General features: G+C 40.7%; 1 protein-coding gene across 1 annotated transcript; it reads right to left on the bottom strand.

Annotated features, from left to right (window-relative positions):
• Positions 1-3,904: 3,904 nt before the first annotated feature.
• LOC143116471 (dermatopontin-like) lies at positions 3,905-6,246 on the bottom strand. The gene is made up of 7 exons (XM_076277669.1): positions 6,126-6,246; positions 5,724-5,822; positions 5,493-5,561; positions 5,284-5,383; positions 5,005-5,193; positions 4,723-4,875; positions 3,905-4,513 (listed from the first exon to the last, which is right to left on the bottom strand). Exons 1-7 carry the CDS (start codon positions 6,172-6,174, stop codon positions 4,477-4,479), a joined length of 696 nt encoding a protein of 231 aa, XP_076133784.1. The 5' UTR covers positions 6,175-6,246; the 3' UTR covers positions 3,905-4,476.
• Between the last annotated feature and the right edge of the window lie 18,633 nt (positions 6,247-24,879).

Raw genomic sequence — 24,879 nt, 5'->3', positions numbered from 1 at the left:
TTTTATTCAAATTAGAAAGTATTCCTGGGTAAACTGTGAAGCTATGAGTCTCAGCCATGCAGCTGGGAGGAATGAACGACACAGACATCCTCCACGGCTGATTCCAGTTCATAATGGAGGAATATACTATCTTCAGAAGTGTAGGGACTACCGTGAAAACTTGATGGGAATTGTCGTTGATTAGGTTCATAAATGGTAAGTTAAAACATCTTAACGTTTGTCACGTTACCTAACTTAATTGTATGTTAAACGGCATTAGAAGAATACTTTGTTCATCTAATTGGTTGATTTGGCCCGTCGATAACCAACAAAGGTGGTGATAGACAGATGGTTTATCCAATCAGCTAACCAGTATGTCCGCCCCTTCCCAAAAGTTCTTCAATGAAAAGTTCCCAGATGGATATGCGGAGCAAATCCATCTGGCGGAGTCAGGTTAGAGATCCACCATCCTGATCCAGAGTTTAGCAAAGAGGACTAGTAAGTATCACATTTTCAGATAGACACCTACATGCTGATCTGACCTGACCTGATCTGAACCCAGTTAGACAGCACACTTTCACAAACACACAAGGGGGCATCAGCTGATGCTTGCTTCGACTTGTTGGCTAGCTATAACAAAGATTATACGGCAGAGCAAGATAGTTGTTGTAGTTCATGGCTATGGGCGCGAAATGGGGATCGAGTCCTGTCTGCATAAAGAGGCATGTCGTTGACGTATTGATGTGCATACGTAGCAACCAGCCAAAAGCAGCAGAATAAATAACAAGTGCACACCTGATATAAGGTCGATTTTCTCCAGACTGGAATGCTCAAAAATGCTAAAAACCTGTACCTGAAATTGTCAGAAAGGGTTTGAGGATCACGAAAACGTGCCCAAAATTCACATTACTAACTCTATAGAACCAAGATCTTATACCATATGTGGTGAAATTCTGAGCTATGGCCATAGACTTCAATGTGTCTCCTGATGAAATGTCTTGCTCCGCCATGTATAATCTTTGCTATAAATGCAGAGAAAGACAATTGACACTGGAAACGCTGGATGCTGTAGACCCACCACTCATCAATCTGTCGGTTGTTCAGCGTTTACCTAAGTCTGGAGCCTTACTGGAATTGTGACCTTCCTCCTTGCGGATTTACTTTGTTTTTGGGCCCCTTCATGTTTGTTTGTTCGTCTATAGTGGAGATTTCCCTGCTTATTGAACGGAACTACACAGAGTTTGGGGAGCTTGAGTTGGCCCCCACCAGAAGGCCAAGCGTGAGCGGTGTAAGCTGGTGTCCCCTTGCCACTTGTTCAGATCTAGATTGTACACAGTGTTGGGGAGTAATGGAATACATGTACCGGCGTTACGTGTTCAGAATACAAATTATGAGTAACTGTATTCCGTTACAGTTACAATTTAAATAGTTGGTATTTAGAATACAGTTACATTATTGAAATCAATGGATTACATGACGATACTTCTCTGTTTCATAAGTTTATTCACTCTCTAAATAAATTAAGGCAACCCAGAAGCTCCTGAAAGCAATCTATGATTAAATTGTTTCCATAAATGCAAGCTCCGCCGTCTTGCACTAGCCTCACATTGCACCCGTCAAAACGCAGCCAGAGCGCATTATGGACGCATCATCGATTTTGCAGTTTCAGAAAACAATTCCGCCACAGACCAGGAAAAACCTAGTCTAAAGTCAGGGGCACGTTTTTCAGATGCTATTTTAAGGGCGCATGCTTGGCAATAATGTAGCGTGTGCACAATTTGGTTAAGATGCACTTGCTCATAGCATAGAATAGAATTCTTTAATGTCATTGCACAGAATACAACAAAATTGGATAGCAGACCTTGTTGCTTATAGATTTAAAAAAAAAATAGAGTTCTAATATAATATAAGACAATACAAAACATATATGTCCAGCTGTTCACAGACACCCCCCCTCTCTACCCTCCCATTATCCCCACATATATTCACATACATTCTCCAGTGTCTGTTTTAAAGTGACAGTGAGGTAGAAAGGGAAAAGTCCAAAGAGTGCATACAGTCCGACACACAGAGGGGCTTAGTCTCTAAGTGACCGTGTGTGAGGGTGACTGGAAGTGTTCAGTGTCCGTATTGCGGTGGGGTAAAAGCTTTTGAATCTGTTTGTGTGTGTTTTGATGGACATGAAACGTTTGCCGGAGGGCAGCAGCGCAAACATATGATGACCGGGGTGTGAGGGGTCTTTGTTTGCAGATTTTTCTATTGCCCAGTGAGATGGAGTACGTCTTGGGACAGAGAAGTAGACGTGGGAGGGAGAGGGTCTGCCGGCCTAGACAGACCTATCTCTCCCTCAGTGAGGAAGAATGTAGGCGTAAGCTACACATGACCCGTCAGGCTGTGACAGATGTCTGCCATCTCCTGGCAATGCTATTTAATCGAAAACACACACAAACACGCAGTGTAATTGAACGAACATTCGGCATACTGAAGATGTGCTTCAGGTGTTTGGATAGGTCAGGAGGCACTTTACTAGCCTGGAAAATCCAGACCCTGGTATTCTAGAAAGATTAAGGGTCTGGCCAAGAATAATGACAATGGCTCAACTCGAGGGGCGGCATACTGTACATTTGAAAATCTCACTGCACGTGTAACGGATGCCAGCTAGCTTAGCTGTGCTTGTGGAACATTGGTAAAATCTCACTCCCCGACGCCTCAAGAGTGCTGCTGGCATGCGAGCCAGTAGCCTGGGCTATTGGCTCAATTGTTAGTGCGCTCGCCTCCCGATCCGAGGTACTGCTGTTCGTGGGTTCGAGTCCGGGAGTGTGCAGGGCTGAATCGCGCAGGTTCAACACAACGCAGGTTACACACGCAATTGGATAACACTACGACCAATGTTTACTGACTGATTCCGGACTTCCACGCAATTGAATAACACTACGACCAATGTTTACTAACTGATTCCGGACTTCAACGCAATTGGATAACACTACAACCAATGTTTACTGACTGATTCATTGCAGCACTGTCATCATCTACACTGACGTGATTGGTTCCTCACGATGCAAGGGGTAATCATGTATGATCGCTAAACTTTGATTCTTTTTAATGTCGCAATTGGTTAACTCTATTCAACTGTATAGTGTAAGTGCATGTTCTGTGTGATGTCTGTATGCTACTGAGACCTTGAATTGCCCCTTGGGGATATAAACACTACAGATAACAAAAAGACAAAAGATGCCGGACGGAGCGGCGTAGTCGCCAGCGTACCCGAGACACCTAACGGTAGACATACAAGACAGACAACAAACAAAAATGAACAAGTAATAAAATATATAAATAAGAAATTAAAATAAAGAAAAGTCTGTGTTAACTTAACTTATTATACTTTTCTGAAGTGCTTTATACCAATATCAATTTGCCCATCCCTATTCAGTACCCTATAGTGCAGTGTGTATCAAATGGTGGTCCAGGGACCACTGGTGGTCCGCAAGCTTTCCCAAGTGGTCCGCAAGCAGACGTGGTCAAATATAATAAAGATGAGTTGTTTACAATATTGAACCAACTTGTATGTAAATCCAAACAGTTCTGCAATACTGCCTGTAAACGATGCCACTTTAAATCATATGAATCCTCTGACACAGTAAGCAAGGTAGTTCAGTGAATAGGCCTGTTGTGTAATATACTGTTGAAGTAGGTCTACCTACTGGTTAAGTGGTCCTTGGTCTGAAAAAGTTTGAGTAACACTGCTATGGATCTTCATTGCTGCTATTGCCTCAGATACATGGAAGGGCAGGGAAGACTCAGAACAGAGCTACATATAATTTGCTGCAAAAGGAGAAAAATGTTCTTTCACTTAAGTGGTCCTGGCTGAAATGAAAAACTGTATATCTGAAATGTCAACAAAAAATAAAACCAGAATAAAGACATGTTAAGCTTAAAGCAGTTTATTTAATACCAACACCCAGATACAGATACAGTAAGTAAGTGGCCTACACATAGTACAGTAAGTAAGTTTAAATCAGAACTTATTCTTCCACTTTGTCAGGCTTATCATTGCTATAGGTATAAATGTGAACGATTTATATGATCAATTAAATTTAATTCAAATCAATTAAACAATTTCAATCTCAATGACTATTAAATAAACTATTGCATTAAATCATTTTGAATATTGATTTTTGAAACGATTTTCAAAAAACATATATACAAGATAATCAAATCCAGAGATGGATTCTGTTCAATTTCTATTAACATTAACCATTGTAGGCCTAAAATGTCTGGATGGGGATGAATGGATGCTTTATAGTTTAGTTTAGATTTCAAACACTGGAACTCCTAGCAATAGTAAAGTCTTTCTACTAAAGTCTAAACAATTAAAAATAATATAATTTTGAAAGCGAGTATGCATATCAATAAGAAAATGTTATGATGAGTTGAATAACGGAGACGGAGCCACCAATCTTCAGATTTTTAGTTGTGATCTTCATTCTTTGGGCAGCTTCAAATTATGCAGACATAGAATCTGAAGCGACGATCCCTATGAAGAAAAAAAGAAAAACAATTTTACCTTGTTTTTACTCACAGTTTTCACCAATTACCTTTATACAGATAATACTCTATTACAGTTTGGAAATCATTAAATTACATAAAATACTCTCATTTAATTTTCAGTCAATAATTCACATATGCACTAATAATTCAATAAATACACATATGCAACATAAAGAAAATTAGAAAGCCCCTTACTCTGCGCTGTTGTCGTGGTAGGAGGAGACTCCAGCAAGGTAGCTGCGGCTGTCGGCCAGCCACTCGAAGAACTGATCAAACCAGTTCAGATACGCCGTCCAGTAGCAGTAAGTGTGGCGATGGCCAGGGGCATTGCAGCATCTGAAAGAAAATCTAAAAAAAAGACCGAGGGCATAACATTTTCTATAAGGCATACATCAGAATTGATTCAAAAATGAAAATGTGACGTTTGAGCCCATGAACACTTTAGCTACCAAAATACAAAAAATATCAGGGCATTACCGGCGGTCCTCGTAGCGGTTATCGTGGTAACTGACCATGCCTGTCATTGCGTAGTTACTGGGACAGGTGTAGGAAAAAGGTGCATCAAAATTGTTCACCCAACCAGACTCCTGGCAGCGTGGGTAAGAATTGAATGTTCTTTTGCAGCTGATACTAAAACGTCTGTCTTCATAGGAGTTGCTATGATAACTGCAAACAATATTGAAAGAAAATTGAATCCATTAAATGGTGATCAGATAGCTAAAGCAATACTAAAGTACAATAGAGCACACAGTTTACCTAGAAATCCTTGAAATGCTGTCAGTGTACGGGCAGATGAAATAGAGAAAACTGTCAAAGGAATTGGCATATCTCTTGGCTCTCTTGCCAATGGATTCATCTAAAGTGGTAGAGAGATCATTTCAGCTCTTCGGCTCTACATGTTCTTCTATTTATTAAATAGTCTATGGCAATGTTCATAGAAGTGAATTACTTTCCAGATAATGTACCTGTGTCATTAGTCAACGTAGGGACCAGAGGGTCATCAACCATCACACCAGGAACTTCATATGGGCCCTCTGTTTAATAAGCACATGCAAGTCTCTCATTTAGGGCCTCAACTATGAAAACATACCATATTTGCATAAGATGCGTTGTGAAAAAGAGAGGAAGCCCCATCATTTGTGTCATGATAAATGGGTACAGTGTGTAAGTATCAACTGAATAAATTCGTTTCTAACCATAGACAGGTCTACTGGCCAGTTTTTCAATCATCTTCTCCATGTCCATGTTTTCATCTGTGCTGGAGGTGGGAGCCAGTGCCTTGGCAGAGGTGGTTGCTGGAGGACACACAAAAATGGAAATACATATTAAAGTAGACTTTACAACTACTCAAGTAACAGATGTACACAGAACGACTCTCAAATCATTCTAATAAAAAACATATATTTTTTTACATTACCTGTAAGTAGATGTGATAAAATTGCCATTTTAGTGGCATAAACAATGATATTAAAATCTAGATTTGTTTAAAAACATAGATACACACGCATATGCACAGACATACACAGTGTCTTAGTGCTGTAAATACTTTGTGTGTAAAGCTAAATATGATAAAGAAGCATTTTGAAAAGAGTGCTTACCTGCCATGCCCATAAGCAGCACAAAGGAACAGGCAATGAAGAACTTCATGATGCAAGTGCAGTCTACAGACACCCTTACCAAGTGATGCAGGAAGTGAATTTACTCAGCAACACAGATGACACTTGGAGAGGTTGTTGTCACCCGTCAACTGATGCTCCTTATATCCATCTGAGGATACAACTTGCCCCACCCCCAACAGGAGTTATTCTGTTACAGCAGTGGGCCTTCAACTGGGGGACGGGAGGTTGGCAAAAATATGGGAGGGCATACAATTATTTTTCTCTGTCAGAATTAAAGAAAATTTACGTTTTTAGACTAACCGGTTTAAATACTGGAATTGCCAGTAGCTCTAGTTGTAGGCCTACAATTCACAGTGTTTCCATAACGTTCCTCTGAAAGTGGATGCTCAAATCTCTACCTGTTACCTGTGCCTCTAGTGATGATCCACCATTTGAGCTTCAAGATGCGGTGTGCAAGCTTACTGTACCAATGACAGAAAACTAGGCAGCCTTAGTTTGCCAGTGTTACATGAACATAGAAAATAAGTTTAAGTATACATACTCTTTTGATCCCGTGAGGGAAATTTGGACTCTGCATTTATCCCAATTCGTGAAACACTCTCAGCACACAGTGAACACAGGTTCACTGGGGTGAAGCACACACTAATCCCGACGCAGTGAGCTGCATGCTACAGCGGCGCTCTGGGAGCAGTGAGGGATTGGTGCCTTGCTCAAGGGCACTTCAGCCGTTCCTACTGGTCGGGGTTCGAACCGGCAACCCTCCAGTTACAAGTCCGAAGCACTAACCAGTAGGCCACGGCTGCCCCATGTTTATGTGACAGGTCAGGTTAGACCATTTTAGCGGTAAACGCAAGTAGACTGCGAATAGACCTGAATATTTGAAGTAGGCTAGGATATGGATTCACTTAAATTGAGGACAAATAGGATAGAAACCCCAGTGTGTGGTGCAGTGAATTGCTGGCAGATGAGAGCCTGAAACCATCAAAACTAAAATGCCACATGGAAACAAGCCGGACCAGTTAAGAACCACTAATCTAAATGCATTCCCAGATAATTAGGAGTGTATTATCTCCACAGATGGAAAACAGATCAAATAACTTTATAAGCTTCGTGTACCTTTATGCAAGTCTGGAGATGGCAATTCTCAGAGTTGTGGCTAGAGAGGGAATACAATTGAACTTGCATTGGAACATCTTAATCTCTATGCGGGTCAGTCGGAACCTCCCAGTCTGTAGCGCCAAAAATATGTTGCTATGATGATGTACAAACAAGGAAGTAAAACTGTTGAGACCATGTAAGCTTGTGCATTATGATGGAATGTCATGTCTTCCTTGACAGCATGTTGTGAAAGAACTCTGTGTGGTGGCCCTGTCATTTCACTTCTCAGTAGAAATAACAAAGTAGTTGATTACAAGTCAGATCTTAACCGGCAACATGTTTCACATATCTGTCTGATCACGTTTAAGCCGTCAGTTAAATGTAACCCAATTTCTGTGTTTCCTCATATCATGGCACAGTTCTGATGTGCATCATGAACGTGTGAACAGGATTCTGATATTTTCAGACTGATCTCGAGCCTCATTCATATGTGTCATTTTTAACTTGCACATCATTGAAAATGGCCACAATCTTAAACCTTCTCCCATTTACATTACACATAATGTGGCTTTCATGTGCTCTAATATCAAAGTGACAGCAGATAGCCACACAGTAATATTAGTTAATTAAAAATATAAAATGCAAAATAAGCGATTGCATACCCCCCCCCCCCCCCCACCAAAAAAAAAAAAGTGAATGACCTATATCAACACCGATCAAGCCAATTGATGCCAGTAGTCTCACAATTACTGAAACAATTACTGGACGTGTGTTGAGTGCAGTGAATGTGTATAATATAGTAATAGAAAAACTCCTGTGTCTCGAAGGTCCAGTCGCTGGTCAATCAGTATTCCTGGCTACAATTACAGCATGAAGACAAAATAACACTCTAAACAACTCAGAGAAAAGGTTATTGAAAAGCATAAGTGAGGGGATGGATACAAACAAATGTTCAAGTCAATGTGCATCCCCTGGTCTTCAGTGAAAAGGAATGTAAGGAACAATGCAAATGTGTAAATCTGCCTAGAGCAGGCCGTCACCACAAACCTAGTAACCATTCAAGAAGAATACTGCTGGGGAAGGCCACCAGATTAGATCCTATATGATTGGCAGACACCAAACAAATTTCCATGCAGCCAATAAACTGTTTCAAATTAGTTTATTGGGAATAAACAACAAACATACAAACAAGGAAGTGAAACTGTTGAGACAATGTAAGCTTCTTCACTATGATCACCACAATATGTAAATCTGCCTAGAGCAGGCCATCACCACAAACCTAGTGACCGTTCAAGAAGAATACTGCTGGGGAAGGCCACCAAGGCATCTACATGAGAGAGACTCCATGGTCAAATGGAAGGTTCTTTGGTTTCATGAGACCAAAATTGAGCTTTTTAGCCATCAGACTAGATCCTATGATTGGCAGACACCAAACACTGCACATCACCACAAACGCACCAGCCCTAATTTGAAGCATGGTGGTGGCAGCATCATGCTGTTGGGATGGTTCTCGACAGCAGGCCCAGGAAAGCTTGTAAAGGTAAAATGAATTTAGCTAGATATATGGAAATCCTGGAGGACAGTATCATCACATTTTCATGCAGCCAATAAACGGTTTCGAATCAGTTTATTGGAAATAAACCGCCGAATATGTGTGTGTCTTGTAAACACCTTATTGTGATTGAAATAAACCGAAAAAGGCCATATTCGGTTTCCTAATAAACCGTTTGCACACCCTAGCATATGCTGTTTTAAACAGAATATTGGGTCATGAAAACACCTTAAACGGAATATGCTCCCAGAAGGAACAGAGTTGTAGGCCTGCACATGCTCAATCTGCAAAGAATTAGGATAACAATGAACCAATTGTCTCTCATGCACTTTCCTAATCATGGCGAAACAACGCACACACTTTTGGGAAGACAAGGAGACCAACTTATGTCTTGCACCTTCACCTGTTCAGTCAAAGATGTACGTCATGATGTTGGGAGCCTATTTGTAGGCTGCGTCGCTGACTTATTCGGAATAATGTTGATTGCTATGTAAACAAGAATATGCTCAAAACGTGACATTCTACTTGCTTGTAAACAGGTTAAACGGAATATTGACATAAACGGAATTTGGGCAATAAGCTGATTCGACACCATTTATTCCCGGCATGAAAATGTGATGTATGATGTAGTCTGTAAGAGTACTGCAACTTCGGAGAATATTTACTTTCCAGCAAGACAATGAGCCGAAGCATACAGCGAAAACCACACAGAGTTCTAGAGTGTTCTAGAATGGCTAAGACCTCAATCCTGTAGCAAATCTGTGGCTGGACATGAAAAGGGCTGTTCAAATCTGATCCCTGTTCAACTTGGCAGAGCTTGAGCAGTTTTGCAAAGAAAAATGGAGTACAATTGCAGGATCCAAATGCGCATGCCGAATTGAACTGATCCACGCAGACGTGGATCTACTAAATGCTGACTTCAGTCACTTATTTCACAATATATATATTTAATACCTTAACATTACTTTGCAGAAATCTGCTTTCACTTTCACAATACTTTTCATTGGCACTGTATGATGTACAAACAAGGAACTGGAATTGTTGAGGAAATGCAAGCTTGAGCTGTGATGGAATGTAGGCTAAGTTTTTCCCCAGACAGGATCTTATGAAAGAACTCTGTGTCATGGCCCTCTCATTACAATTCTCAATGAGAGAACAAAGTAGTACAATGACAGTCAGATCTGAGCCTGCAGCATGTTTTGCATGGCAATATCTGGCAATATTCCAGTGGTGCACATTGGGGCAGTCGTGGCCTACTGGTTAGGGCTTCAGGCTTGTGACCAGAGGGTTGCCGGTTTGATCCCCGACCAGTAGGAACGGCTGAAGTGCCCTTGAGCAAGGCACCTAACCCCTCACTGCTTCCCGAGCGCCGCTGTAGCACGCAGCTCACTGCTCCGGGTTAGTGTGTGCTTCCCCTCACTGTGTGTGCTTCACTAATTCATGGATTGGGTTAAATGCATAGACCAAATTTCCCTCACAGGATCAAAAGAGTATATATACTTATACTTATACATGATTTACTTTACACTGTATGCAGTTCATCTCATTTTCAAGTTTATGAACTCTTCAGAATTCAGGCCATGTATAGTGTGGTTTTATGGTCTCGTTTACAGTATATTCATCATGTTGAAGCCACATATATATTGCTAGTTTTCTATTTAGAGATGTTTAGAATCAAATGATACCTCTCATTTACCAATTTAGATGTGGTAAAATAACCGCAAAAGCAGAGACCTTTGCAGGTATCAATGAAAGTAAGAGACAGCCGATCGCCACATGGTGGCACTGTCCACTAATGACACCAGCACCTCCATCTCAGTGTTCCGGTGTAGACATGAATATTATCTCAAAGTCAGTGCAGTAACCCAGTCAATGGTAAAAGTTAAGCCAGCACACATACACACAGGAACACACAGAACCTTTGGAAGGATGAAATGGTGAAAGGAGAGTGTGAGAGTCATCTTGCTCACATGTAGACACACAGATATTCATGCAATCTCGTCTGCAAGAGCCTGTTGACTTAACAACTTATATAAAGCTTGTAATGCAAATTACTTTGCACAGAGGCACAGATCTATTATCTTTCTTTGAAAGGGGGGAAGTGGGAAAAGCATATCATAGCCACACAAACACACACACAGGTTATGCAAACTTCAGTTTGATGCTACTGACTTTCAAAGAGGTGAAGTGAAGTGCTTCTGTGGAGCGTGCATTCATGTCTGCATGGGTCTGCTAAATCCAAACTTTTATGTTAGGGGCCTTTGTTTAGTGAACAGGGTTCCCACAGTCATGGAAACCACCAACAACACCAGCACCCGTCTGAAGAGCTCTGGTAGCAGCAACTGGAATCCATGCATTTCCACAGAATTTTTTTTGGAATCTGATCCCTTATCATACCTGTTCATTCTTACTCGTTGCTCGACTTATCGTGACTAAATTCAAGATGGCTGCAAACGCTAAACTTTGTGAAGATACTGTCTGTATAAATCGTCTTGTAAGTAAACTACCAGTGCTTTTTTAAAGTTCTCAATGTCTCGTTTTAAATGTCAGGGCCCTCGGAAGTCTACTAATGAAGTGTGGAGATACATTGAGCATCGTAAATGGTGTAAAACAGTGATTTATTTGCATGGCTAGCCCGATGCCGAAGCACCACCATTGAAAAAGCTGTTGGTAGCATCGGCTAACTAGCGCCAGATTTTAGAGTGCAGGGGACAAGCCGAGATGGGCTATGAGACATACGTTCACACTCGGTATCATGTTTCAACACACTTTAGGTCAATATCACACCGGAATTCTCCTTTAAATCGGTGCTATACTATGCTATGCAATGAAATTGCAATCCTGCAATCCAGTTTTAGTTAGCTATCGGAACGTCACATATTACCGTCACGTATGTCCAACCTCTTACGTGTATCTGTCACTTCATATTCATTTCTATACAAACCAAGGCGGCGGATTCCTAAAGAAACGCAAGCACCCACACCATAAGTTTATCTAAATTAGCTATGTACCAAAAAATACATTTTACTGTGACTCGAAGAGCTGTAAACAGTGCTGTAAGGCTGCGTGTACAAATCCTCAAGAGCTCAAGCTCCAAGCTGCAAGTTACCGTTCACTGGTTACTTGCAGCTAGCTCGGCTGGCGGCACTTTTGCTAAATTACGTTATGAAGTTTGGCACAATACATTCTCACTCAAGATAGGGATCAATAATACTTTCCACTATGCCAAAGATTTAGTATACATCTCTTCTATGATTTATTTCGATTTTATAATGTTGACAATTACATAATCATTGAAAAAAAAAACATAGATAGTTGAACGTTGAAGCGTTGAAACGTTTTTCCTTCTTTTTTTTGGTGTAAAACAGTGATTTAGGCCGATGCCCGAGGCACCGCAACGAAACACTGTTGGTAGCATTGGCTAACTAGCGCCAGATTTCTGAGTGCAGGGGACAAGCCGAGGTGAGCTATGAGACATACGTTCACACTCGGTATCATGTTTCAACACACTTTAGGTCAATATCACACCGGAATTCTCCTTTAAGACAGAAGCATTAATTCATAGCTAAGGCCTACTCTGCACTCTAACTTGAATGTTATTCTCTTGCTGAAAGTTGCTTTGGATAAGCGCATCTGCTAAATGCAAATGTATACTATGCTGAAAAATACAAAACAAGTCTCCATTTTTGTGTCTCACTTTTTTGTGCATTATGTCCTGATGATTTTATTCATTGTATGCAAAACATAGAGCTAATTGTGTCCAGACCCATTAAGTTTTTGCTCTGCTCTGGTTGTATCTCTGTGACATAGCTGTTTGTTAAGTTATCTGTTAATTTACCAACGCAGTGGTAAATGTTACACTGTCTGCGAGATTAGATTAGAGGTGCCTGCTACAGTGTGTATGTTGAAAACCAAACAGAAGTGAAAACGGGCAGAGGGCCTTCCTCAAAGCCATTTAGGTAAAAAAATACTCCCTTTTTGATTAGACACACCCAAAGCAAAAGTCTATCTCAAAGCTGCTACGGTCTGTGCACATGTTATGAGATGAATATGTCCTAGTAATCATAGTAAATATTGCCAGAAGTTTGCCAATGTTGGCCGCTAGATGCAAAACATCCAGCAAAGTTTTGGCAACAATGAAAAGTTTGTCACTACTGGCAAATGTGTTCGCCAGTGATTTGCAGCAAACTTAGCCAATAACGACAAACTTCCAGTGAACTTCTGGTGATAAACCTAATTTGCATATGACATTGCTGCAAATTTGCTGCAATAATGCCAAAAGTTAGCCGCAACTGTTTACCAGAAACCTAATTTGCATGTGAAAATATGACCTTATGGCAATCTAGAGGAGGCTCATAGCTTCAGAAACGCTGCAGATCATAGACAGAGAAATCTCTGGGAACAGAATGCAGGCATGATTTTGTTGTCACAGGCCTTGTAGTAGGCCTACATAAAATTAACTCTATAAAGCAGTGTTTCCCAAACTTTTTTCTGGGGACCCACTTTTTAAAAATGACAGACCATCGCGATCCCCCAACCATTCTACAGTGCCATATCTAGATAATAGCGCCTGGTCTACTACCACTACTATCACAGGGATTGGTGATGCACTGACTCAGTTTCCCACAACTCTGCAATCTCAATTACACATGAAACAATGTTAAATATTTTCAAAGCTATAAAATTCTCGCTCAGTTTTGTACAAACACACAACCTCAGGTTTTCCTCATCCTGCTTTGAACAAAGTTGTGTTGAATTTTGAGCACCATCAGCGTGGAAAGTTACCTAAAAGATAATGTCACGGGGTGGGAACTAAAATGGCATCTGAAATTCCATGGGGATGGGTTTTGGGGTGGAACATTACTATGCCAAGATGGCAGCCCCCTTAAGCACACATTGTTTACCAATCAGACACAGGTGTGTAGCGGGTATGGTGGGTTTGGTGATTGGCAGGGGCGCCTTAATACCACCTGAGGCCCTTGGGCTATATTTTGTTGTATTTTTGCTGGAATCACACTTTAATTCATTAACATTACTTTGCAGAAATCTGCTTTCACTTTGACAATAAAGAGTGGCTTTTTTAAATAGTTGTTAAAGAAAAGGCCAAATTAAATTTGATCAAGATTCCATTTATAAAAGCAGCAAAGCAGGAAATATCCAAGGGGGGTGACGAATTTTTATAGGCACTGTATGATGTACAAACAAGGAACTGAAATTGTTGAGGAAATGCACATTTGTACGCTATAATATATGATGTACAAACAAGGAAGTGATGTAAGCTTCTTCACTATGATGGAATGTCATGTCTTCCTTGACAGCATGTTGTGAAAAAACTCTGTGTGGTGGCCCTGTCATTTCACTTTTTAGTAGAAATAACAAAGTAGTTGATCACAAGTCAGATCTAAACCAGCAACATGTTTCACATATCTGTCTGATCACGTTTAAGCCGTCAGTTAAATGTAACCCAATTTCTTTGTTTCCTCATATCGTGGCACAGTTCTGATGTACATCATGAACGTGTGATCAGGATATACAGTGTATACGAAAAGTATTCACAGCGCTTCACTTTTTCCACATTTTGTTATGTTTCAGACTTATCTTAAAATGGATTCAATTATTTTTTTCTCATCCATCTACACACAATTGCACACATTTACTCCAACACTACACAAGTATTCACACCCTTTGTTATGATGCTTGTAATTGAACTCTGGTGCATCCTACTTCTATCAATGGTCCTTGAGATGCTTCTGCAACTTGATTGGAGTCCACCTATGCCTACATTAATTCCCTGGACATTATTAGGAGAGGCACACATCTCTTTATATAAGGTCTCACAGTTGATGGTGAATATCAGAGTGAAAACCAAGCCACGAGTTTGAGAGAATTGCCCTTAGACCTCTGAGACAGGGTTGTTTGAAGACACAGATCTGGAGAAGGATACAAGAAAATGTCTGCTGCATTGAAAGTGCCCAAGAGCACAGTAGCCTCCATCATTCTCAAATGGAAAAGTTTGGAACAACCAACAGTCTTCCTAGATCTGGCCGCTCAGCCAAATTTAGTAATCTGGGACGAAGGTCCTTGGTCAGACAGGTAACCAAGGATCCAATGGTCACTATGAATGACATCCAGAGTTCCTTTGAGTGGATGAGAGTAAAGGACAAACATCAGTGCATAACGCCTCCAAAAATCTTTTTTTCCATCACCATCCAGTGAAATCTATCATTAAGGAATGTAAGGAATAGGCTAATGCAAATATGTAAATCTGCCTAGAGCAGGCCATCACCACAAACCTAGTCACCGTTCAAGAAGAATACTGCTGGGGAAGGCCACCAAGGCATCTACATGAGAGAGACTCCATGGTCAAATGGAAGAAGGTTCTTTGGTTTCATGAGACTAAAATTGAGCTTTTTAGCCATCAGACTAGATCCTATGTTTGGCAGACACCAAACACTGCACATCACCACAAACGCACCAGCCCTAATTTGAAGCATGGTGGTGGCAGCATCATGCTGTTGGGATGGTTCTCGACAGCAGGCCCAGGAAAGCTTGTAAAGGTAAAATGAATTTAGCTAGATATATGGAAATCCGGTTTCGAATCAGTTTATTGGGAATAAACCGCCGAATATGTGTGTGTCTTGTAAACACCTTATTGTGATTGAAATAAACCGAAAAAGGCCATATTCGGTTTCCTAATAAACCGTTTGCACACCCTAGCATATGCTGTTTTAAACAGAATATTGGGTCATGAAAACACCTTAAACGGAATATGCTCCCAGAAGGAACAGAGTTGTAGGCCTGCACATGCTCAATCTGCAAATAATTAGGATAACAATGAACCAATTGTCTCTCATGCACTTTCCTAATCATGGCGAAACAACGCGCACACTTTTGGGAAGACAAGAAGACAAACTGTCTTGCACCTTCACCTGTTCAGTCAAAGATGTACGTCATGATGTTGGGAGCCTATTTGTAGGCTGCGTCGCTGACTTATTCGGAATAATGTTGATTGCTATGTAAACAAGAATATGCTCAAAACGTGACATTCTACTTGCTTGTAAACAGGTTAAACGGAATATTGACATAAACGGAATTTGGGCAATAAGTTGATTGGACACCATTTATTCCCGGCATGAAAATGTGATGTATGATGTAGTCTGTAAGAGTACTGCAACTTCGGAGAAGATTTACTTTCCAGCAAGACAAGGAGCCGAAGCATACAGCGAAAACCACACAGAGTTCTAGAGTGTTCTAGAATGGCTAAGTCAAAGCAGAGACCTCAATCCTATAGCAAATCTGTGGCTGGACTTGAAAAGGGCTGTTCACATCTGATCCCTGTTCAACTTGGCAGAGCTTGAGTAGTTTTGCAAAGAAAAATGGAGTACAATTGCAGGATCTAAATTAGGGCTGCACAATTAATCGAATTTTAATCACGATCACGATTTTGGCTTCCCACGATCAAATTTGCGTGATCGAGCGATATTAAAAATGCGTGCTCTACCCATTGAACCAACCTGGCAACCCATAGAACACTCCGCTACAAAACAATGTGCCTGCATGCAGCCTACCAATGACAACTGTTCCCTGCACTGCTCAGCCTGATGCAATGCTCAGTTTGGATGCACTGTGGACTAGGCCTATAGCATTATGTTAACTATTAGTATACTAGTTAGACTATACAAAAAAAAAAGACGATCAAAAATCAAATGTGTGGCACAGCAGGCCAAGAGCTTGTCCCTCGAAACGGATCATCCGTTGTTCGAAAATATTTCGGATTTCAGGCAAGTGGAGTTAACCAAAAACGTAAGCAAAGCAGGGCTCTCAACTCATACCGTGAAACACATCACATCAAACCACACATGCCTTTTTATCACGTTAACTTTTAGTCCTTGTTTGCTTCCTCCGATAATAAGTTGAGCTAACGACGGGATCCGTGAATTATATTAATGTATTTTATAAGCTACATGTGCAACCTACAATGCATATGCTTTCAAGACACAGCCTACTCAAAACGAGTGAACAATAATGAAATTGTAGCCTACACGTCAGTGTTTTACATATCAACGATATGCCCGCCACGCACTTTAATCCGGCCCGCCGAGCATTTATTAGTTTATCATAGATCCGGCCCGCCACACTTTAATCCGGCCTGCCAAGCATATAATTAGGTTATCATAGCTAGCTATTTTTTTCCCAGCGATAGACGACGTTGTGATTAACTTCAGGCTACTGCAAACTGCTTTACACTCTTCCTAAAGAACGTTTAGGATGTCAATGTCAAAACAGCTTGTTACATCGAGATACATAGTATCTCCATTGCAGCAGATAACTACGTTATGCTACTCCATTTAATTGGGAACGCATTTGAGCGTGCACGAGAGAGAGCGCAATGGCAACAGTTCCCATTACTGACCATTTACAAACTGAGTGGGCACAGCACTAGCCATAGGCTATTTGAGTGGATCTGGCAAAGGGTCTTAAATTGACAGTGCACCATTTATAAATGAATTAAAAAGCATCAAATTAACAGTATTTCTTAATACTTTGTAATTACTGTGTTGCCGTTAACGTTTCCCCAAATATTAACAAAGTAGCAAGCTGGAAGTTTGGAAGTCGCAGTCAATCTATATTTGCAGTAATTTTGGGGAGTAAATGTGAGGGGAAGAATTTGGGTGAGCCAGATAGCAAGTGCAATATGTTTAAGGGAAAAAATATTTTTGTCACTAAAATTAATTAATAATCGTGATAAATAATCGTGATCTCAATATTGATCAAAATAATCGTGATTTATCATTTTGGCCATAATCGTGCAGCCCTAATCCAAATGCGCATGCCGAATTGAACTGATCCACGCAGACTCCATTCTTTAATCACGGCCAAACGTGCCTCTACTAAATGCTGACTTCAGTCACTTATTTCACAATATATATATATATATATATATATATATATATATATATATATATATATATATATATATATATATTTAATACCTTAACATTACTTTGCAGAAATCTGCTTTCACTTTCACAATACTTTTTATTGGCACTGTATGATGTACAAACAAGGAACTGGAACTGTTGAGGAAATGCAAGCTTGAGCTGTGATGGAATGTAGGCTAAGTTTTTTCCCCAGACAGGATCTTATGAAAGAACTCTGTGTCATGGCCCTCTCATTACAATTATCAGTAAAAATAACAAAGTAGTACAATGACAGTCAGATCTGAGCCTGCAGCATGTTTTGCATGGCAATATCTGGCAATATTCCAGTGGTGCACATTGGGGTAGTCGTGGCCTACAGGTTAGGGCTTCAGGCTTGTGACCAGAGGGTTGCCGGTTTGATCCCCGACCAGTAGGAACGGCTGAAGTGCCCTTGAGCAAGGAACCTAACCCCTCACTGCTTCCCGAGCGCCGCTGTAGCACGCAGCTCACTGCTCCGGGTTAGTGTGTGCTTCCCCTCACTGTGTGTGCTTCACTAATTCATGGATTGGGTTAAATGCATAGACCAAATTTCCCTCACAGGATCAAAAGAGTATATATACTTATACTTATACATGATTTACTTTACACTGTATGCAGTTCATCTCATTTTCAAGTTTATGAACTCTTCAGAATTCAGGCCATGTATAGTGTGGTTTTATGGTCTCGTTTACAGTATATTCATCATGTTGAAGCCACATATATATTGCTAGTTTTCTATTTAGAGATGTTTAGAATCAAATGATACCTCTCATTTACCAATTTAGATGTGGTAAAATAACCGCAAAAGCAGAGACCTTTGCAGGTATCAATGAAAGTAAGAGACAGCCGATCGCCACATGGTGGCACTGTCTACTAATGACACCAGCACCTCCATCTCAGTGTTCCGGTGTAGACATGAATATTATCTCAAAGTCAGTGCAGTAACCCAGTCAATGGTAAAAGTTAAGCCAGCACACATACACACAGGAACACACAGAACCTTTGGAAGGATGAAATGGTGAAAGGAGAGTGTGAGAGTCATCTTGCTCACATGTAGACACACAGATATTCATGCAATCTCGTCTGCAAGAGCCTGTTGACTCAACAACTTACATAAAGCTTGTAATGCAAATTACTTTGCAGAGGCACAGATCTATTATCTTTCTTTGAAAGGGGGGAAGTGGGAAAAGCATATCATAGCCACACAAACACACACACAGGTTATGCAAACTTCAGTTTGATGCTACTGACTTTCAAAGAGGTGAAGTGAAGTGCTTCTGTGGAGCGTGCATTCATGTCTGCATGGGTCTGCTAAATCCAAACTTTTATGTTAGGGGCCTTTGTTTAGTGAACAGGGTTCCCACAGTCATGGAAACCACCAACAACACCAGCACCCGTCTGAAGAGCTCTGGTAGCAGCAACTGGAATCCATGCATTTCCACAGAATTATTTTTGGAATCTGATCCCTTATCATACCTGTTCATTCTTACTCGTTGCTCGACTTATCGTGACTAAATTCAAGATGGCTGCAAACGCTAAACTTTGTGAAGATACTGTCTGTATAAATCGTCTTGTAAGTAAACTACCAGTGCTTTTTTAAAGTTCTCAATGTCTCGTTTTAAATGTCAGGGCCCTCGGAAGTCTACTAATGAAGTGTGGAGATACATTGAGCATCGTAAATGGTGTAAAACAGTGATTTATTTGCATGGCTAGCCCGATGCCGAAGCACCACCATTGAAAAAGCTGTTGGTAGCATCGGCTAACTAGCGCCAGATTTTAGAGTGCAGGGGACAAGCCGAGATGGGCTATGAGACATACGTTCACACTCGGTATCATGTTTCAATACACTTTAGGTCAATATCACACCAGAATTCTCCTTTAAATCGGTGCTATACTATGCTATGCAATGAAATGCATATTTTCGACGTTTGGCTTTGTTGCCCATATCAGGCTCGGGCTGTGCAGCGATTGTGACAAATCTGTCCAGTTTTAGTTAGCTATCGGAACGTCACATATTACCGTCACGTATGTCCAACCTCTTACGTGTATCTGTCACTTAATATTCATTTCTATACAAACCAAGGCGGCGGATTCCTAAAGAAACGCAAGCACCCACACCATAAGTTTATCTAAATTAGCTATGTACCAAAAAATACATTTTACTGTGACTCGAAGAGCTGTAAACAGTGCTGTAAGGCTGCGTGTACAAATCCTCAAGAGCTCAAGCTCCAAGCTGCAAGTTACCGTTCACTGGTTACTTGCAGCTAGCTCGGCTGGCGGCACTTTTGCTAAATTACGTTATGAAGTTTGGCACAATACATTCTCACTCAAGATAGGGATCAATAATACTTTCCACTATGCCAAAGATTTAGTATACATCTCTTCTATGATTTATTTCGATTTTATAATGTTGACAATTACATAATCATTGAAAAAAAAAACATAGATAGTTGAACGTTGAAGCGTTGAAACGTTTTTCCTTCTTTTTTTTGGTGTAAAACAGTGATTTAGGCCGATGCCCGAGGCACCGCAACGAAACACTGTTGGTAGCATTGGCTAACTAGCGCCAGATTTCTGAGTGCAGGGGACAAGCCGAGGTGAGCTATGAGACATACGTTCACACTCGGTATCATGTTTCAACACACTTTAGGTCAATATCACACCGGAATTCTCCTTTAAGACAGAAGCATTAATTCATAGCTAAGGCCTACTCTGCACTCTAACTTGAATGTTATTCTCTTGCTGAAAGTTGCTTTGGATAAGCACATCTGCTAAATGCAAATGTATACTATGCTGAAAAATACAAAACAAGTCTCCATTTTTGTGTCTCACTTTTTTGTGCATTATGTCCTGATGATTTTATTCATTGTATGCAAAACATAGAGCTAATTGTGTCCAGAGCCATTAAGTTTTTGCTCTGCTCTGGTTGTATCTCTGTGACATAGCTGTTTGTTAAGTCATCTGTTAATTTACCAACGCAGTGGTAAATGTTACACTGTCTGTGAGATTAGATTAGAGGTGCCTGCTACAGTGTGTATGTTGAAAACCAAACAGAAGTGAAAACGGGCAGAGGGCCTTCCTCAAAGCCATTTAGGTAAAAAAATACTCCCTTTTTGATTAGACACACCCAAAGCAAAAGTCTATCTCAAAGCTGCTACGGTCTGTGCACATGTTATGAGATGAATATGTCCTAGTAATCATAGTAAATATTGCCAGAAGTTTGCCAATGTTGGCCGCTAGATGCAAAACATCCAGCAAAGTTTTGGCAACAATGAAAAGTTTGTCACTACTGGCAAATGTGTTCGCCAGTGATTTGCAGCAAACTTAGCCAATAACGACAAACTTCCAGTGAACTTCTGGTGATAAACCTAATTTGCATATGACATTGCTGCAAATTTGCTGCAATAATGCCAAAAGTTAGCCGCAACTGTTTGCCAGAAACCTAATTTGCATGTGAAAATATGACCGTATGGCAATCTAGAGGAGGCTCATAGCTTCAGAAACGCTGCAGATCATAGACAGAGAAATCTCTGGGAACAGAACGCAGGCATGATTTTGTTGTCACAGGCCTTGTAGTAGGCCTACATAAAATTAACTCTATAAAGCAGTGTTTCCCAAACTTTTTTCTGGGGACCCACTTTTTTAAAATGACAGACCATCGCGATCCCCCAACCATTCTACAGTGCCATATCTAGATAATAGCGCCTGGTCTACTACCACTACTATCACAGGGATTGGTGATGCACTGACTCAGTTTCCCACAACTCTGCAATCTCAGTTACACATGAAACAATGTTAAATATTTTCAAAGCTATAAAATTCTCGCTCAGTTTTGTACAAACACACAACCTCAGGTTTTCCTCATCCTGCTTTGAACAAAGTTGTGTTGAATTTTGAGCACCATCAGCGTGGAAAGTTACCTAAAAGATAATGTCACAGGGTGGGAACTAAAATGGCATCTGAAATTCCATGGGGATGGGTTTTGGGGTGGAACATTACTATGCCAAGATGGCAGCCCCCTTAAGCACACATTGTTTACCAATCAGACACAGGTGTGTAGCGGGTATGGTGGGTTTGGTGATTGGCAGGGGCGCCTTAATACCACCTGAGGCCCCTGGGCTATATTTTGTTGTATTTTTGCTGGAATCACACTTTAATTCATTAACATTACTTTGCAGAAATCTGCTTTCACTTTGACAATAAAGAGTGGCTTTTTTAAATAGTTGTAAAAGAAAAGGCCAAATTAAATTTGATCAAGATTCCATTTATAAAAGCAGCAAAGCAGGAAATATCCAAGGGGGGTGACGAATTTTTATAGGCACTGTATGATGTACAAACAAGGAACTGAAATTGTTGAGGAAATGCACATTTGTACGCTATAATATATGATGTACAAACAAGGAAGTGATGTAAGCTTCTTCACTATGATGGAATGTCATGTCTTCCTTGACAGCATGTTGTGAACAAACTCTGTGTGGTGGCCCTGTCATTTCACTTTTTAGTAGAAATAACAAAGTAGTTGATCACAAGTCAGATCTAAACCAGCAACATGTTTCACATATCTGTCTGATCACGTTTAAGCCGTCAGTTAAATGTAACCCAATTTCTTTGTTTCCTCATATCGTGGCACAGTTCTGATGTACATAATGAACGTGTGATCAGGATATACAGTGTATACGAAAAGTATTCACATCGCTTCACTTTTTCCACATTTTGTTATGTTTCAGACTTATCTTAAAATGGATTCAATTATTTTTTTCTCATCCATCTACACACAATTGCACACAATTACTCCAACACTACACAAGTATTCACACCCTTTGTTATGATGCTTGTAATTGAACTCTGGTGCATCCTACTTCTATCAATAGTCCTTGAGATGCTTCTGCAACTTGATTAGAGTCCACCTATGCCTAAATTAATTCCCTGGACATTATTAGGAAAGGCACACATCTCTTTATATAAGGTCTCACAGTTGATGGTGTATATCAGAGTGAAAACCAAGCCACGAGTTTGAGAGAATTGCCCTTAGACCTCTGAGACAGGGTTGTGTGAAGACACAGATCTGGAGAAGGATACAAGAAAATTTCTGCTGCATTGAAAGTGCCCAAGAGCACAGTAGCCTCCATCATTCTCAAATGGAAAAGTTTGGAACAACCAACAGTCTTCCTAGATCTGGCCGCTCAGCCAAATTTAGTAATCTGGGACGAAGGTCCTTGGTCAGACAGGTAACCAAGGATCCAATGGTCACTATGAATGACATCCAGAGTTCCTTTGAGTGGATGAGAGTAAAGGACAAACATCAGTGCATAACGCCTCCAAAAATCTTTTTTTCCATCACCATCCAGTGAAATCTATCATTAAGGAATGTAAGGAATAGGCTAATGCAAATATGTAAATCTGCCTAGAGCAGGCCATCACCACAAACCTAGTGACCGTTCAAGAAGAATACTGCTGGGGAAGGCCACCAAGGCATCTACATGAGAGAGACTCCATGGTCAAATGGAAGAAGGTTCTTTGGTTTCATGAGACCAAAATTGAGCTTTTTAGCCACCAGATTAGATCCTATGTTTGGCAGACACCAAACACTGCACATCACCACAAACGCACCAGCCCTAATTTGAAGCATGGTGGTGGCAGCATCATGCTGTTGGGATGGTTCTCGACAGCAGGCCCAGGAAAGCTTGTAAAGGTAAAATGAATTCAGCTAGATATATGGAAATCCTGGAGGACAGTATCATCAAATTTTCATGCAGCCAATAAACGGTTTCGAATCAGTTTATTGGGAATAAACCGCCGAATATGTGTGTGTCTTGTAAACACCTTATTGTGATTGAAATAAACCGAAAAAGGCCATATTCGGTTTCCTAATAAACCGTTTGCACACCCTAGCATATGCTGTTTTAAACAGAATATTGGGTCATGAAAACACCTTAAACGGAATATGCTCCCAGAATGAAGAGTTGTAGGCCTGCGCATGCTCAATCTGCAAAGAATTAGGATAACAATGAACCAATTGTCTCTCATGCACTTTCCTAATCATGGCGAAACAACGCGCACACTTTTGGGAAGACAAGGAGACAAACTTATGTCTTGCACCTTCACCTGTTCAGTCAAAGATGTACGTCATGATGTTGGGAGCCTATTTGTAGGCTGCGTCGCTGACTTATTCGGAATAATGTTGATTGCTATGTAAACAAGAATATGCTCAAAACGTGACATTCTACTTGCTTGTAAACAGGTTAAACGGAATATTGACATAAACGGAATTTGGGCAATAAGCTGATTGGACACCATTTATTCCCGGCATGAAAATGTGATGTATGATGTAGTCTGTAAGAGTACTGCAACTTCGGAGAAGATTTACTTTCCAGCAAGACAATGAGCCGAAGCATACAGCGAAAACCACACAGAGATGGTTTAAAGTCAACAAGGTAAATGTTCTAGAGTGGCTAAGTCAAAGCAGAGACCTCAATCCTATAGCAAATCTGTGGCTGGACTTGAAAAGGGCTGTTCACATCTGATCCCTGTTCAACTTGGCAGAGCTTGAGCAGTTTTGCAAAGAAAAATGGAGTACAATTGCAGGATCCAAATGTGCATGCCGAATTGAACCGATCCACGCAGACTCCATTCTTTAATCACGGCCAAACGTGCCTCTACTAAATGCTGACTTCAGTCACTTATTTCACAATATATATATATATTTAATTCCTTAACATTACTTTGCAGAAATCTGCTTTCACTTTCACAATACTTTTTATTGGCACTGTATGATGTACAAACAAGGAACTGGAACTGTTGAGGAAATGCAAGCTTGAGCTGTGATGGAATGTAGGCTAAGTTTTTCCCCAGACAGGATCTTATGAAAAAACTCTGTGTCATGGCCCTCTCATTACAATTATCAGTAAAAATAACAAAGTAGTACAATGACAGTCAGATCTGAGCCTGCAGCATGTTTTGCATGGCAATATCTGGCAATATTCCAGTGGTGCACATTGGGGCAGTCGTGGCCTACTGGTTAGGGCTTCAGGCTTGTGACCAGAGGGTTGCCGGTTCGGTCCCCGACCAGTAGGAATGGCTGAAGTGCCCTTGAGCAAGGCACCTAACCCCTCACTGCTTCCCG

Source organism: Alosa pseudoharengus, unplaced genomic scaffold (assembly GCF_046254945.1).
Source record: "Alosa pseudoharengus isolate Yale_2024_CS ecotype anadromous, Long Island Sound unplaced genomic scaffold, YU_APseudo_1.1 YU_APseudo_1.1_scf_11, whole genome shotgun sequence".
In the NCBI taxonomy this organism is placed as follows: Eukaryota; Metazoa; Chordata; class Actinopteri; order Clupeiformes; family Clupeidae; genus Alosa; species Alosa pseudoharengus.
The sequence above is the reverse complement of the archived record's forward strand: the minus strand, read 5'-3'. Positions and strand labels throughout refer to the sequence as shown.

What these genes read in the sequence shown, in the direction of transcription:
- LOC143116471 (XM_076277669.1), bottom strand. Translation starts at nt 6,174, where the DNA reads ATGAAGTTCTTCATTGCCTGTTCCTTTGTGCTGCTTATGGGCATGGCA. An exon ending in TACGTTGACTAATGACACAG is followed by an intron (nt 5,384 to 5,492) that starts GTACATTATCTG and finishes CTACCACTTTAG; the next exon opens with ATGAATCCATTGGCAAGAGA. An exon ending in AACCGCTACGAGGACCGCCG is followed by an intron (nt 4,876 to 5,004) that starts GTAATGCCCTGA and finishes TCTTTTTTTTAG; the next exon opens with ATTTTCTTTCAGATGCTGCA.